We start from the raw sequence: 18,386 nt of genomic DNA on the forward strand, positions 1-18,386 counted from the left end.
CTAGGCTTAAGTATTGCAAAGCCAACTTAATATATTACGCTGTTTGATATATTATAATGATACGTGGAAATCTGAGTACACACCTTTAGTTTGGGTGTAATCCATTGTCTCTTTAACTATGATTACACTTAGAACTAGTTTTATAGTACTTTAAAGACTCTTACATTGGTCTTAAACCTTTTTTCTTCTTAGCTATATTCTCTACTTTCTTTATCATTAATAACATTCTTGAGCACAGTAAGAAAAAGCTTATTTATACGTTTTATATTACCCTGTATAATAAGAATAAATAAAATAAAAGACTAAGAAATATGTCATTCCGTAATAATAGAACACGCTTTGTATACATGTTTTATATTTTATTGTATATTGTTGGTTACGTTTATGAGCAGCGCTTCAATTCTCTTCCAGCCTGAAAAAAACTAGGATTTGAATATGAATGTAAAGTGAAATTCAATATAGTATATGAGGCAGCAATGACTTGTTAAAAATAGGTTGTTGAGGAATATTGTACAGTATTGTCCAGTTGTTATTATAAAAACATTGTTTAGATGAGGTATTCGAAAAAAATAACATATATTAAATATTTTGCATATATATATATAAGCAATATATATATATAATGTATAATGTAAGCAATTATATATAATGTATACTATATATATTATACATATATATATATATATATATATATGACTGTATGAACCAACAGTCGTAAAATTCATTCTTATGTCAACATTTTTAACACTGTTCCGGTACACATCTGCTTCCGATCCAAATCTACAGTGCGCCGATGTGTAAGCCGGGCTGAGAGGAACGAAGAAGAAGAATTATTGTTGTTAGTGTAAAGTGGTGTTATCTTTTAAAGCGTACGTTTGTTTGGAAAGTTGTTCAAAATCAAGTTATATCTCAAGAGAATTCTGAAAAATGCCTTGCTCAGCACAGTCACTTAAAAATAAACAAAAGGTAAGTCAATGTATTGAAAAATTTTGGCAAATTGCAGAAAGCTTCTTATACAAAGTCATTAGTCCTTTTTGAAAAAACTCATGTAGGCTGATTTAATTACTTGCATGTAAATTACATTAAGCTATCATATATTTTTAAAATATTATTCTTGATCAGCTAACTATATTGATTTAGTAAGTTATGATAAATTTAATCAGTAACAGCCTTTCCAGTATTGTGACAGTCACCTAGGCTAAGTTCAAATTTTATACAGATAGGTTTTTTGGCTGGAGTATTATTAGTGGCCATCAGGACAATTGAATTATCAATATTTATGACTAACGAATCCTTGATATAACTACTGAAACCAAAGGGTAGGGTACGATAAGCGGACCCGGTTTTTTATATCGAAGAATGTAATCATCGATACCTAATATTCGCATCTAAAATCCTAGACTATCAATCGATATAAAGTATCTATAGTTCTCAATAACAATCACATGTGTTGAATTAAAATATGGATCTAATATTTAGAGTGATCAAACAAATTGTTATAACCAAAATTAGGAAAACTGAAGACAACCATATTTGCTCCTTTCACAGTTACAGTTGTTTCTTTCCCACAAATTTCACATAATGGGTTTTCCCCCACGAGTTCAACATGTTGAAGTCATGAAAAACATGTTTTATCATCTTCCAAAGCAATGTCGTGTAGTTTTCTAAAATTAACCGTCATTTTTAATAATCAAATGTTACTTAAATATAAAATTGAAATATTACCTTGTATTCTTTTAAAGTGTTTACAGCTGCTGATATAGATTATTTAAGTTAATTGTTCAAATTAATTAATCAGTATCGATTGATTGTATCGATGGTTATAATTAAGTAATATCGTTTGCCAATTTCTATATAAAAAACCGGGTCCGCTTATCATACCCTACCCAAATGAAACAACCCTAACTAACTACAATGGTGTTCTCAGTTATCATTCATAATTATTATAGGTAATCTAGGGTAGGGTACAATAAGCGGACCCGGTTTTTTATATCAAAATTGGCAAATGATATTAGATTTTTTTTCCCTTGGGGCGGCCTACTGCCATGCACTTAAGCCTCACAAGGGCTTTTTGCACACCCCGGAAACAAACCATGAGGCCTATCAGTCTATAATTTCAGCAGTTCCACAAACTGCGGAAAACAACCTATCAGGTCCTCCTGGAGAAATTCACCACCCCTGTCCAAACTACCAAAGATGGTATACCACTCCCTTGCTATTAATCATAACCATCGATATAATCAATCGATACTGATTAATTATTTTGAACAATTAACTTAAATAATTGGCTGCAGTATAATAAGAGGCCACCACCACAACAGAATCATATTATGATTATCTAAACTATGATATAAACAAAAATGTTGGCAAGAATTACGTTATATAAAAACTATCTGTTATGTGTATCTATAAAATGTAACAAACAAAACAGTTTAACATTTAGTTACTTTTTACTGTTTTTAAGAATATACTTTGATTCTATTGTGGTGGTGGCCTTTTATTATACTGCAGCCAAATCTATACCAACAGCTGTAAACACTTTCAAATAATACACGTAATATTTCAATTTTCTGTAAGTAACATTTCATTATTAAAAATAGCAGTCAATTTTAGAAAACTACCCGACATTGCTTTGAAAGATGATAATACAGCTATAGTTATATCTTTCCCACAAATTTCACATAATGGCTTCAACGTGTTGGACTCTAACCGAAAAACCCATTATGTGAAATTTGTGGGAAAGAAATAACTATAACTGTGAGAGGAGCAAATATGGTCGTCTTCAATTTCCTAATTTTGGTTATAATAATTTGTTTGATCACTGTAAATGTTAAATTCATATTTTAATTAAAAACATATGATTGTTATTGAGGACTATAGATACTTTTATATCGATTGATAGTCTAGGATTTGAGATGCGAATATTAGGTATCGATGATTACATTCTTCGATATACAAAACTGGGTCCGCTTAACGTACCTTACCTGTAATCTATTATAAAGGAGTCTGGTTACTGGAACGTAATACTAATTAATTTGGTAATAGGTTATTGACAAATAACAGTATTTCCCATCTCTAGTAGTTATTACTCAAATACCATACACATGATTTTACTTTGTTTAAATTAATTTGGAACAAAAATGTCAAACTGAATTATGTTATAGGATTTTAAGATTGTACTAAACAATATCAGCAATTTTTAATTATGAATATCTATATGTAAAATGTTTTTATATTCAATATTCGAGATATTTCTAATTTATAGCCTAGTTGATTCAATTGCCCTTGTGGCCAAGCACTGCTGGTACTTTGGGATTATACCGACCACACCAGTATGAAGAACACAAAAATATAAATTTATAGAAACAAACATGATAGAACGAAAAAACAACTCTTTAATTACAAAATTACAAACTTAAAACGATTATCAATGGGGTCAGATTCCGTTATATGCTCCCAACGCTTAAACCTTTTTCAATGAACTTAGAACGTTATAAAACGATATATTTGAGTAACAGAACTAACATTCCATCAATCAACAAGCATTTCCAGGTATTGTTGTCGCTGTTATCTTATCTTTCTCGAGAATCCCGAATACGGCAGGCCGCGCGGCATCACATGATTATTTAAGTTTTTTGCACGGTACATAATCGCCTTTCCATTACAATTCAATTTATATTTCTGATCATCCCCTCTAGAATTTTATATTTTACTGATAGATACTATCTCGAGGGATGTTTTTCTTTCGTTGACATCAGCGCGCTGATAGCCGGAGGCACTCGCATTTTGGGTGGTGGAGTGTGATCAAGAATAAAAACAAGTTTTGTGTGTTTTTTATCAATAAAGAGTTTAGTTTTTGTTTGGGAATGTTTGTTTTTGTTGAATTTTTATGTTTGGAGAAATGTAGGGGTAAAACACGGAAGTACAACAAAGGGACGCACCAGCTGAACGGGCGGCGAGACTCTGCAATCACGTTATCTACTAGACCGCTCGACTTTGACCTCTGTCTGAGGATGGGGAGGAGTTTACGATAAGACAATTCCTGTTTTATATTGATAAAATATTGTTCTACGCTAATCTAGTAATCAGTAGAAGCAAAATGTCAAATAACAATTCATGTCTGGGTGTGGTCGGTATAATCCCAAAGTACCGCACTGGTAATTATACTGCACATAGGTTATTGATGGTATGTTTCTCTTGTAGGCCTATCCTATGGCGAGACTAAAATTTACCATGGTAGGCCTATCATTTTTCACATTTCTATACCAAGGGCGTAAGATTTCCAAAATAAGAGTAGGCCTACTTTATCATAGGACATGTAATTCAGCTTTGTCGATTCGTTATAAAAAATTTTAAGTGTTGGTTTATCTTGTTAGGTCGGTTACATTTTATATTGTGCTTGTAATGCTCAACCAAGAGAAGCCACATTGATTAATATAATTTTTATAAATAGGCTACACATAAATTAATAATATTATTTGATATAAACCTATCATGCTTATGTTTATCATACTTGAATGGTTATCATCTATAAGGAATATCAGGTCTTTTTGATGTGTCAGCAGTATCTTAAACAAAGTGATTTAGGTAAACATTGAATTTACTAACTAGCCTACCATTTTGATTTCAATAATTCTCTATTAAAAATTTTGTAAGACAGTCTTTTCAGTGGAGTTTTCAACTATTTATCCATATCTATGGGCAGAAAGATTATCCAAATATAGTAAGAGCTGGCTTTTACAGCTTTAATACTTTTTAGTACTTTGAGTGTTGCAGTATCACTTATTTTGAATCTACAAAAAGTGCTTAAAGTAGCAGTATTGCCAATTATGACTTTTTGGATTTCGATAATATTTTATATTTAACTTAAAATTACAAAGTTATTTGAGCCATTTCACCAAAATAGCAGTATTCTAGTATACAATTAATTATGATGATCTTATTTTCTTGATATAGTAGTGCTGGTTGAATGAAGCATAAGTTAGTCCATACTGTCTATGTTGCTGGTAATGGTATATTTTATTAGCAAAATAAACTACTAAAATATAATTATTATATTTAAAATATAATACTAAGGATAGTTTATATTTATTATTATTATTTTACGAAGACAAAGTTTCAAATAAGACAGTTAATTCACAACCGATAAATTATTTTATTTCCATTAATTCACCACCACTCAATAGATGTTTAATGGCTTATAAAACTATGCCACATTAAGTAGACTCTTGTATTTCATCGATGTCTGGAATTTATGTATCCCCTATCTTATCGCTTAATGAGAACAACAATTGACACACTCGGCAGTTACTTGTAATCATTACTTAAAATCATAACTTAAAAGAATATGGAAATTTTAATTCTTTGTGCAGTTATAAATTAGCAGTGGCTGCCTTGCTGTCTAGAATAATATGGCTAGGTGAGTTTGAAATAGTTTTAGTTTTTAGGGATTAGTGATCAGTCTTTTGGAATTTTATATTTTACTGATCAGTACTATCTTGAGGGATGTTTTTTGTTTGATGCTATCTACGTGGGGCAGCATCACAGCCCGCATGACTAGCCATAGGCATTACTGTCAGCCCTTTTAATTATTGGTTCCTTTTTCGAGATTACAAAAGACTCTGAAATAAAAAGTAGAGGTGGTGAATTTAACATTAAAGATGCAAAACAGAAATTGTTTATCTTCCACTAAAGATTATATGACTTTTTTGAACAAAATAAAAATTTTTTATACAATTTTACTTAATTTTAGTCATTATTTGTGCAAAAATAAAACTATAAATTTATAAAAACAAAGAAATTTAAGGTCTATTTTACAAATTATAACTTTTTTCTTGATTACTTGCAATTTAAGAAAGTATATACTTCAGCATCATCGTGCCCACTTTCTATGTAATTAACAATAATATCTATGTAGTTTACATGCATATTAGAATTCCATAATATATCTAAAAAAATTTCATGACTAGAAATAACTAGGCATAACACTTAAAATAATTAAGTTGTTTGTTTATTTTACATGTTTTTTTTTTATTTTCAAACAGACATAGTAATATAGATTATTTTGGTTACTTTATTGCAAAAAGAATTGTGAAAATTCGTTGGATAGACTCTTTACAACAAATCTTCCCCCAAAAGTGTACATATTTAACAATAATATGCATACACTTTATGCATATGACTTTGAGAATTATAATTTGTAAAAAGTATTGGTGTATGTCTTATTGGGCTTAAAGGAAGGTCAGTTGTACAAGTGGCTCGATACTTTAATGCTTGAAGAGAGACACTAAAAACATATGTTTTCAAGCTTTGTTTGTGTTTTTTCAGAGCCATCTCTTACTTGGATTCGTGTTGTAATCTGGTTATTTGTCAAAAGGTGGTGGTTCAGTTTTTTAAATAGCTAATTTTCCTGAATGAGGTATGTAAATTAAGTAATGAGACTGGCACGTCACGTTTGGTCTGTCAACAATGAATTGGCTGTGGTTGTAGGGGTGGTAAAGGAACATGTGATCCTCCTTCAGTACATGTTTGACCTTGCTCATGTCATTTGGTTGTGTACAGTGATTGTTTTTGTGAAACAGATTTTGTATTGTGTTCTAAAAATGAGTGACATCAATTTCGAGCAATGGTGTTCTATCAGGTCTTGCTTCAGACTTAGGGACAGTGCAACGAAAACTCTTGCTAAACTTCAGCACACCTACAGAGATAGTGTTTTGTCAAGAGCCCAGATTTTTCGGTGGTTTAAAGTATTTTTAGAAGGAAGACAGTTGATTGAAGATGGACCAAGTAGCGGAAGGTCTTTTGCATTTGAAAGGATCTTGTGAGTTCAGATCGTTGTTGACAGTCAGAATGATTAGGGAATAGTTAAATTTGATTCATACCACTGTTTATCAAGTTTTGACCATTGAATTGGGGATGAGGAAAGTCTGCACAAAAGTTGTTCCTAAAACTTTACACAAGACCGTAAGAACGCCAGAAAGGAAAGGTGAATTTTTGGATTCAATTGAAAATTACTCTCATTTTCTGGATCGTGTTAGTACTGGTGACGAGTCTTGGATGTTTGAGTACCAACCAGAAACTAAGCGCCAGAGCATGGAGTGACACACCTCAACCTCTCCCAAGGCCTAAAAAGCAAGGATGACGTAGTCAAAAATCAGATGCATGCTGATTTGATATTTTTTATTCACCAAATCGTTCACAAAGAGTTTCTACCTCAATGCCAGAAGGTCAATCAACACTTTTACCAGGAAGTTCTTGGAAGACTTCAAAAAAAGGGTCATTAAAAGGGCCAAATATTAAGAACAAGTGGGTGTTGTATCACAATAATACTCCTTGTCATACAGCAATTTCAATAAATGATTTTTTGGCCAGCAAAAACATTCCTGTGGCTCCTCAACCTCCTTATTCACCTGACTTGAGTCCTTATGACCTTTTCTCTTCTCGAAGTTGAAAAATCACCTCAGGGAATTCATTTTGGAATTGTTGAAAGCATTCAAAAGGCTGTGACCGACCAGCTGAAGGCTATTCCAGTATAGCAGTTCCACCACTGCTATGATTAGTGGAAAAACCGTCTCTAGCGCTGTGTTGCTTCAGAAAGAAGTTATTTTGAAGGTGACAATATAGAATTCTAAATATTTTAAAATAAAAATTTGTGTAATTGTTCTCATCACTTAATTTATAGACCTTGTATATGTAGATGGCCATTCTTTCCCAAATTTGGATGTTGATTGGCTTTCATTTTAAAATGACAAAAACAATAAATATTTTTCATCTGTAAACAAAAGTAATGTTTACAATTATCCATAAAATCAATTTTACAAAGTTTGTTTATTTGATTGGTAGTTACTAAATTCAGTATGAACTATGAATGTTGTTCCATCCCTAAATTATAAAATTATTTGTTTTATTATTTAGAATATAAAATATTGCATTATTTCACAAAGTAATCCTTTTTAAAATATATTTTAATGTTCACTCCAGCAGTAGCGATTGCTATGTTATGTAGACTATAATATGGATGGGTGAATTTGTAAAATTTTTAGCTCTCAAGCATTGATGATCAGCCTTATGGGTTTTTACGTTTTACTGATCAGTGCTATTTTGAGGGATGTTTTCCGTTCGTCATATATTGAGAGGGGGCAACGTAGGCATTACTGTCAGCTCGTTCAACTACCTACTAGTTGATTTATGAGATTAAAACAAATTGTGGAAAGTGAAAAAAGTACTGTTATAAACAAAATCCATTTAAACAATTGTATTTAATTTTAGTTATTATTTCTGCAAATTTAAAACTATAAATATATAAAATAAATATGGTTAAGGCTTGTTTTGCAGTTTATACCATTTGGTTCCAAATACTTGCAATTTTAAGGGAAAATATACTTTAAATAGCTTACACAACATCATCTTGTTTTCTCTTCATGTAAATAAAAATAATATATACGTAGTACTTAGATTTCCCTGGTATTTTATACATTAGATATAAAAGGATTTTTCATACCTTGAACAACTTTTAAGTCAAACTTGAAATAAAAAAAAATAAATAAAAATGCCTTGTTTTAGAAGTTAAAGAAATTTTATAGAAATATGTATTATGTTGCAAATATTATTGACAAAAAACAGAAAAATTGGTTACATAAATTGTTTACAACAATTTTTCTCCCAAAGGTCTGGAAATCTACAATTGATAGGCCTACACTTTATGGATATATAACTTAAAAATGGCCACTACACTGAATGGGTTAACAAAACCAAGATGATTATGGTTTTGAGAGTTATAATTTAAAAAGTATAAATATTGAAATGGATAATCTTCCTTCACATATGGCCATTCTTTCTGTACTTGGAAGCTCAATGCTCCCATTTTAAACAGTGAAACACAATGCATTTGTTTCCACTGAAAATAAAATAAACATGTAAAATTATCTATAAAATGTATTAAAAAAAGAGTTTTTTGAAATCTGAGTGGTAGTTGTTAAATTCACAATATGAGAATCATGATTGGACCCTATTACTGAATGGTATAATTATTTGTGTTATTACTTAGAATATTTAATAGTCTATTATTAAATAATTTGTAGATACACAAAGTAATCCAATTTAGAATATATTTTCGGATTAAATTCAATTCTTGGATTAAAATAACCTTCTTAGTTTTGTAAAGAAAGGAAACTGTAGAGATAGGACAAAATGACTTTTGTTCCCTGTTGCTAAGCTTAAAGGAGCTTTAGAAGAAGAAAAAATTTGTGACTCAGAGCTAAGCTAGCCCTAAGTGTAGGTCATCCTGTAGATACCAGAAGCAGAATGTCATTCATTACATTCATGTATACATAACAGTCCTATGTTATCAATTCATAGCAGCTCCACTGGACTAAAGTGAGAGCACACACACACACTACTTGTCCTGCTGAATGTAACATAACAATCCAATTGGCGCTAATCTTACTCCATCTATCTAGAATGACATGTATATGTTTATTTATTTGTTGTTTGTATTATCTTTTCAGACTGAGGTACAAGAATTTGTGTTAGAAAACCCTAACATATCAGTGCAGAAGTCTGTTGACTTCATGAAGCAGATCGTAGGAGTTGCTGTTTCCACTGTTTCATACATAAGAAACATCTTTCCACCATCAGCGTTTAAAACAATAAAAATAAGTGGACAGAAGATTTGGCTCCTGAAGGGAAATAGTGATATCCCTGCAACATTCACATTGATCAACTGGATTAAGAGTGCATTTGAGGCAGTTCGAGAAAATATTGTAAGTTAATGTAGCTTATACTTTTTTTATTTAAGATTGATACAACATTACAAAAATAGAACTTTTTTACTTGGATTTTTTAGAATACAGTATAAATTAACTTAAAATATTTTATATAACTTTATATAATCAAATTGTAGTATAAATTAATTTAAAATATTGTATATAACTTTATATAATCAAATTTCCCTTTTTTTCTTTAATTTAAATTTTGTTTGTTGAAGGAAGGAAATTAATGTAAAATCTGTTTGTATAAAAATAATGTTATTACACTCTATGTAGAACGGATAAGCCTGCAAATAACGTGATACAACACAAGGATTCTTTATTACACTTATAAAATTCCCAGTTTCTTAAATGTTCATACTAATAATATAAATAATTCAGAAAGTAATTCTTGCTTTTAATAATGGTTTTGTTATTTTTAAAAGTACTCTTCTACTATAAACTATTTTATGGCAACTTTATCTTCTATCTTTAAAGATTTTAAATGTTTATTATCGTTTTGACATATATTAGTTGAAGAAGATGGTTTTTGTCATACAAGAACAAGATGGACATGAAACTTTGGAAGTTTACACTTTCAATTTTTCTTATAACTTTGAAGCAATCAGTTGCCATATTTTGAATGGAAATACTGGACAGGAAATGTAAGTATATACAGATTTTGTTTTTGAAGTGCAATAAATATGTTGAAATAAGATTCATACAACATTATTTTTTATCAATCATGCATTTTTATGAATGGAATACCCACACATTATTAAAAAAATACATAAAATGTTTTAAATAGTCAAATTTTATATTATAACATTCAAACATATTTTGTATATAATGACAAACAATGCAGCAACGGCGAAGTAAACCCCAATAACATGAGGTACTGGGCCTTTGAGAACCCACACAATGACATATGATTTGCCCTATGTTTACATTTAAAAATTTATAGATTCAAACACTCAACTTAATTTTGGAACACACTGTCCATAGGTTTTGATGAACATATCTTACATGGACTCCCCATGGGCGTTTTAGACAGAAAACACTTTGTTTTATGTCAATACACCAAACTGTGCTCCCGCTATACATATTGTGCCTCAGTGTCATCAGTTGTTTACCATCCCTCCCCATTCCTACCCACCTCTTACCATCATCCAAAAGCCAGCCCTAATGTATAGTTACACATATGTTAATTTATACCTTACACATAAGGGATCAAGTATGATTTAATTTACACGTAAACAAAAATTTTTTACAGTGGTTTACAAAATTACGCACCCAGGATAATGAGTAAGAGCATAGTATGACCAATGCCGAATTTGTTAAGAGTAAAACAAAGTGTTTACTCTGTAATTCTCCCCGTTCAAGAATAAAAGTTAACATAGCACTTTGATAATAACTTTTATTCGTATAATTCAAAACTTACTTAAAAAAAAAAACATAATTTTCTGTATTAAGAATTTTCAAAGTTGTAGTTTAGTTGAAAATCGCCAAAAATCAATCAATACCTTTTTTCGTGATTAATGAAAAAAAGTAGAAGTTTGTAAGTTTATAAATTATTTGCTGTATAAATTAAATGTGGAAATAAACAAGCTAATTTTTAATGTTCATTATTGTAGTTCTATTAGTTAATTATGGTTAATTTTCAATCTCGAGTATCTATACTTTTTGATTCGAGAGTAATTTTTGACAGCGGTAAGCAGTGTGCCAGTGGTGGTGGATTCTCTCTAGATCAATATCTGTTGATATATTCTAACCGATGTATGTTACAGTGCGCCACACTCATTCACACAATATTTTATAATGGCATGACTCATGAATAATATCATATTAACATATTATAATTATTTTAATGTTTGTGAATATTTTATTATGAATATGAAAAATTAAATTTAAAACTTTGCTGTCCCCAAATCTTGCCGCCCTTTGCGAGAGCACAGAATACCATGTGCATAAATATGGGCCTGTATATGATAAAAAGATATTGGTGTGCTCCAGCCAATATTTAACCAACCAGGCAAGGAAAGGAAGGTAAAGTAGAAAGGTCTTCAATAATCCATTAAGAATCTTCAACAAGAATAGCTTAAAACATAAATATCCATTTTTTGTTTTGGTCAGATTCAGTTAAGAACTTTACCTACAACCAATAATTTTATTACTCAGTTATATTAATTTTTGTTGGTATTTTTTTTACTTGTAATGGTTTATACCTTTGTTACAATTTTATGAAGAAATAAACAATTTCAAATTTAATTATGGCATAAGATTGACATTTTGTCATACCAGTGACAGAGAATCATTGTATAAATATACATAAATAAATATTCATTAGGTATGAAATATATTATACTTAAAATAGATTAACTTTTATTCGTATAATTCAAAACTTACTTTAAAAAAAAACATAATTTTTTAGTGAGGGTGGGTTTTATTTCATGATTTGTAACATCTAATATGACTGTATTCCAACATCAGAATCTGATTTTTTCTCTAGTTTTACACAGAATCTTTACTCTGTGTTGAAAGTTACGTTAATTGATATTAACATTTTAAAAAATTGTCTAAAGAAACTTACTATCTGTGTTATTTTGGGTCAGAAGTAAGATTTTGAGATTAATAATAATGTGTATGTTTAAGAAATTTAGAATACAAAAAAAAGAATAAATATTTTGAAGAGAAGTTCAACCTCATGATAGCTGATTATTTTGTAGGACACTTGAAAGCAAGACTGTACCTGATAACATTATGTCTGCAATACATTTGTTATTGCGTAGATTGATTGTGATAACAGAAAACTTACAACCTCTTCCCAATAATTCTGAACTAAGCATGCGGCTTGAGTTCTGTGAAAATGGTAAGTGGATCATTCATTACTGCACTCTGTATCAACTTATTATTTTTAGAGATAATATTATTAATAGAGATAATAGCTAGTGATTATTAGATTATTCTTAGAGAACATGTCTTAATTTTTAGTGTTTAACATTAGACAAATTTTGTTTCTAGTCTGAGCTTATTTGCATTGTATAAGAACTCAATCTGGTTTTTTCTTGATTTCAATGGAGACATTTTTTCTATGAAATAAATTATTGTGAGTTACACTACTTGTCAAAATGGGTTACAAAGGGCTAAAATATTAAAATATAAAAGTTGTATCTTTCTAGTTGGACACACTTGAAATTGACCATTGGACACATAAAATAATCGTTATATAATGTCTGAAATTTACAAAAAAATATTGAAAGTCACCACTTATGTATATTGTTAGCTGATGTTAAATTAACATTTATTTATATATCTGATGATTAATAGTTACGTAATGCTGCATCAGAGTTTTTTTAGTTTTGTATTATATATTTTATTGTGTTTCAGTTGGTATAGCAGGAAATAGTTATTATAATGAAGGGTGTTTTATCAAATTTATATTTGTCTGGATTCATAGTTCTTAAGCATTCAGCAGTGTAACTTTTTGAGAACGATTGGGATGCCCTCCCAATTTATCACCTGACCTTGATAATACAATTCGTCTTGAAATATTTTGGCTTTATTGCAGAAAGCCATCTTTATTCAACAAATGTTAGATTAAAACTGGTAGACTACTAATACATTTCTTCAGATGAATGAAGAGCGTAGAACTTCATAATTGGCTGAAGATTAATCAATCACTGATCTATCTGATCAATCACGAATTGATGTGGCTTCTTTATCACACACAAATGCGCGAGCACACCCACACACACACACACACACACACACACACACACACAAAATCAGTATATAATTGTATAGATATATACAAAAACTATGATTTACTCTTTGTTTCAGTGCCTGCCAGCTACAAATTGCCAGAGCACTTCATACCAGTGGAATCTCTTTCTATAAACTTTCCAGTTGAAGCTTACACCATCAAATTGGGAAAGGTCGAGTCTAAATTCACAGGAATTGCTCTGTCAACAAAGTCAGTTCTGAACCAGGTAGTTAATACTTGTATAGGACTCAATTAACCCGTTTCAAAGATGTTCTAACATTAATGTTTACATAAGTTTGTGAATCTAAGAAAATTTTTATTTTTAAATGTACAGCTAAATGGTACTTTTCTGTAAAATTTTTCCCCATAAAGACAATTTATAAGGGATTTCTTGGTCATTATGACAGAGGAACATTCTCATTGAGATTCTAAAGAACACCAGGAGATTCTCGACAGTTAAGGGGTTGTTAACATGAGAGGGAATAGAATAACCTTCAACTTATGTTGGAATGTCCAAAGGCACTGCCTTAAAATTTTGTATATTTTGGGTAATCTTTGGGTGCCCCATAATAGTCTAGTGTAGCCATATGGCCACAGTTGTACTAGCAGTACAGTAGAGTCCCGTTAATCCGACCTAATTGGGACCGAGCCCTATTCGGATTACGTGATTGTTCGGATTAGCCAGAATTACAGAAAAATACGGTTTTAAACTTGAGATGGGTCTATTTTGTTATAGAATTATCAACATTGTTTATTAAAACATGTTTTCTGACTGTTGCATTGTATTTCTTGACAAATAAACGTGTTTGCGAATACTAAGCACATTTACCGTATTTAGTGTGAGAGTTCTATTGTTAAGCAATGTGAGCGTACTGGATATTGTACGGGTCCACGCGATCAATAGTTGTACGAAACTACGCATCATCCAATAGACTCTCTTCAATGCGACAGAAGACAATAACTGAATTTATGTCTTTTAACAATTAATATTGTACTCAATAATAATATCAGTACTGTACGTCCAATTTTTGTTGGATTTCACTACTTAATACAGTAATTTAACTCACACTTAACCTATAAGTTTCAATTTGGTACTGTATTTAACTTCATTATTTATGTACTGTACCGTACACAATTTGTCTTAATAAAATACTGTATGTCTATTTAATTGAAGTTTTCTTTGTTTATGTACGAAATGATGCACCCATTTTCATGTTTTATGTAATTAGTTCCTATAACTGTTCATTATCGTAATAAATAATTCCTCCTGGACCTGTTCGGATTAACCGACGTTCGGATTACACGTGTTCGGATTAGCGGGACTCCACTGTACTTACACAGACCATGGTCATCTGACTTATTAATCAGAGCTATGACAGGTTAAACTTAGCTAGGCTTAGTATATCAATTGTTTAACCCATTTCAGTATACTTAGTATACTGCAGCTATATCAATGGTGGTATTGCTTTTGAACAAGCTGAATTCAGACCTTAATGAAACTCCTATACTAGAATAAAAATTTTCCATTAGCAGACAGTCATAGTTGTGAGCAGGACTTCAGTAGTGGTGATGCAATTCAGTATAATTGACTCTTTTAAAGTATAATGATAGTAGGCCTACTAACCAGTTTATATAATGAATGTAAAGATGTTTACAATTTAGAATTTTTACTTAGATTCAAGTACACAGAAACATTTTAGTATCAACACAGTGTAAGTTTTATCAATGTGTACTGTAAACAAATCAATATAAAAAAAGGTTAGAGTTTATTATTTTGTAGTTGAAATAGTCAATATCAAAGTATTACACACCGCTTAAATGGCAAGTATTACATAGTCACTTTATAGTCATCCGACGGTCGAATGAAACAGTTTTCTTGAAGATGTAAATTCTTACGTTCACAGCCATTTGTTGTTCCATAAAAGTAATCATCAAGTTTTTAAAAAAAATCTTGACGCATTGTAGATCTGAACTTGGATTTCATGACACCAAGTTTTGTTTGAGGTTTTGTGAACCTCGTTGGAACTTCGAAAACCACTCAATACATTTCGGAACACTTTTAGGCAGAAAGAAATGGGAAGTTTTTCCATGCTTCTCTGATTTCAACAGCTTAAAATTTCTGACACTAGTTTAGCAGAAGTGACATTGATTTGTTTTGTGAGAATTTCAATATCTTCATTTTCACACTTGAAACAGTCATTAAGATTTAATCCCAACAATCTTCCTGTAACGGATATGATTTTTTGTTTCTTAAACAAATCCAGTATTCAGATTTTCTACAAGGGGGTTCAAAACAAGGTAATAAGCAAAAAGGTTAAATTCTTGTTTATTTGCGTGCTTGTAGAAGGGGAAGCGGGCAACTAGTGTCTTCTAATAAGACTGATACTCATACTTCTATGAATATTTGGAATTTCAATATCTGGTATAATACACATATCCTTTGTTTTGTTCAAACAAATTTCCCCAAATTGCTCTTCACTATTTCTCAATTCTACCAAAGCAAGATCTATTTTAACATCATAAACTGCTTGGCGAAGGTCTATTTTATAGCTTTGCAGTGCTTCACTCATTTTCACAATAAGCTGAAATACGGGATGAATAATTTGCAAATATTAAAAAATTAAAAGATTTCACTTTAATACCTTTACTGGTAACTAACTTCTGAACAGTTATTAGGCACCATACACTGCTCAATGGATTTTACAGTTTCATGTAAGGAACATAAACTAGAGACACCACTTCTGAATGGCAGGCCCATCTAGTATCGGGAAGGGACTTCAGAAGCTTTAGTTTAATTGCAGGTTGTTTGACTTTGTCCTCTAAGACCACATGCCTCTTTGGACTATCTTAAATAAAGTTACAAATCATCTGTACTACTCCAAAGAAGTATAAAATAATGGGATTTTCCTTTTGATTTGCGCAGGCACTAACCAAGGCAAAGTTTAAACAATGTGCATAACAGTGAACATAAATAACATACATAATGGACAGATTAATTTCTTTAAATCTAGCGTGTACTTCGGTGAATTCACCAGTCATTGCTGGAGTCCCGTAAAAGCACACACAAACAACATCTTTCCACAGCACATCTACTTATCACAATGGCTGCCGATGGCACATTTTGTATATGTGGCAAATGCTTTGCAAAATTAATGTTAATTGTATCAGTATATGAACTGACTATTAACCCATTGGCCTTGTATCACGGAACGGTTCCGTGACAGCTAGTCTTGGCTCAAAATTTATATCACGGAACCGTTCCGTGACAAGTACAGCGCCAACTAAATAATTTTTTTTTAACTCCTTTTTCAACCAAATGTTAGTATAAATTAGACTAATTAATATTGTTGTTACACATAATAAAAACTGCAATACTACAGTTAATTGAAATTTAAATGAATAATAAGTTACTACAAGAATATTAGTGTACTACAAGAGAAAAAATCAATATTCTTGGAATTTTCAGTATTTAGAAAAAACATTTATTCTGACAAACTATGCATATATATGGGTGTTTGAAAAGTATAGGTACGGCTTAATATTTAAAAAACCATAGGAGATAACATCTATAAACTTTGCACAGTGTCATATGGCTATGTAAACTATTTTTTCTTCGTATTACCATGACATACCAACCATGGGGGGACGGCCCACAGAGGAAAACATGGAAATCTTAAATTGAAGCATGGGTCGAGTGATACCTCATTTGAAAGAGCTCACTTAGTAGAGTTGAATGCCACAAACCGCATCTCAAAAGGTTTATCCAATCAGAAATGGCGGGTTGTTTTAGGTACACATTGTAAAGTACGTTATGCGCTGCCATTTCTGACTGGATCGTCGTATTCTGATGCGGTTGGCGGCATTTCACTCTACTAACCAATGTACCGATGTTTTTTAGTTTAAAAAAAGTCAGTGAAAACACTTTGGTTAGTAGAATGAAACGCCGCCAACCGCATCAGAATACGACAATGCAGTCAGAAATGGCAGCGCATAATGTACTTCACAATGTGTACCTAAAACAACCCGCCATTCTCTTACGTTTTTAGCATTTTTAATAGGATAACTCCAGTTGAGCTGATAGTAAAAATGTGTATAAGCCAATGGGTTAAATAGTAGTGACATGGAAATTTTGCAGTTCACTGGTTTCAGACAGTATATTTTTTTTTCCAAATATATAATTACAGAAGTAAAGAGTTGCATCCAGTGTAATCTCTACATAAGCACTAAATCAGGATATTTTTATGGTTCAATTACCTACTATATTAGTCTGTTAATCATAGTGAGATTTTACTAGTTCGTTGTACTTATTTCATAGGATCTGATTTAAAACTATTGCGAAGTCTACTAACTCTAATTGACTTTTTGATAGTAGTTGATAAGTGGTGAATTATTTTATTTATGCATCAAACCAGAAAATTGTTACAATTTAGTTCCTATTATTAATTTGATACTATTCATCTACATTTTTATTGTAACAATAAAATAAAAATAAACTAATGAACAATAAAAATCAGTTATTTCTGTTTCATAGGTATACTCTGTTATCAGCACTTTCATTGCCATGTAAAATATTTCCAGTAACAAAAATGTTTTATTTTAAATGTATTGTTTGTCCACGTTCTACAATGGTAACAAAAAATAAACGAAAAAATATTTCACACAGTTATACCAACGAGAAACATTAAACATAATATGACATGAATTGATAACATGATTGATAAAATTAGGAAGAGTTTGCTGCTCATTAAGTATTACTGTATTGCAGACAATAGTACAAATACTTAGTAAAAGTTTCATGGCAAGACTTGTCTCACCATAGCATGATTGTGGTACCACTATTATCAGTGGTTCACCCTCACCATACCCCACCAATTGGT

The 18,386-nt window shown here is 31.0% G+C and overlaps 1 protein-coding gene across 1 annotated transcript in view; it reads left to right on the forward strand.

Annotated features, from left to right (window-relative positions):
* Positions 1-824: 824 nt before the first annotated feature.
* LOC124371456 (HORMA domain-containing protein 1-like) overlaps positions 825-18,386 on the forward strand; it is a 37,780-nt gene continuing 20,218 nt past the window's right edge. The window contains exons 1-5 of the mRNA XM_046829785.1: positions 825-966; positions 9,507-9,761; positions 10,281-10,411; positions 12,473-12,615; positions 13,587-13,735. Coding sequence (XP_046685741.1) covers positions 928-966; positions 9,507-9,761; positions 10,281-10,411; positions 12,473-12,615; positions 13,587-13,735 — 717 coding nt within the window. The 5' untranslated portion in view covers positions 825-927. The remainder of the gene's footprint in view (positions 967-9,506; positions 9,762-10,280; positions 10,412-12,472; positions 12,616-13,586; positions 13,736-18,386) is intronic.

This window comes from Homalodisca vitripennis, unplaced genomic scaffold, assembly GCF_021130785.1.
Source record: "Homalodisca vitripennis isolate AUS2020 unplaced genomic scaffold, UT_GWSS_2.1 ScUCBcl_1441;HRSCAF=5073, whole genome shotgun sequence".
Classification (NCBI taxonomy): Eukaryota; Metazoa; Arthropoda; class Insecta; order Hemiptera; family Cicadellidae; genus Homalodisca; species Homalodisca vitripennis.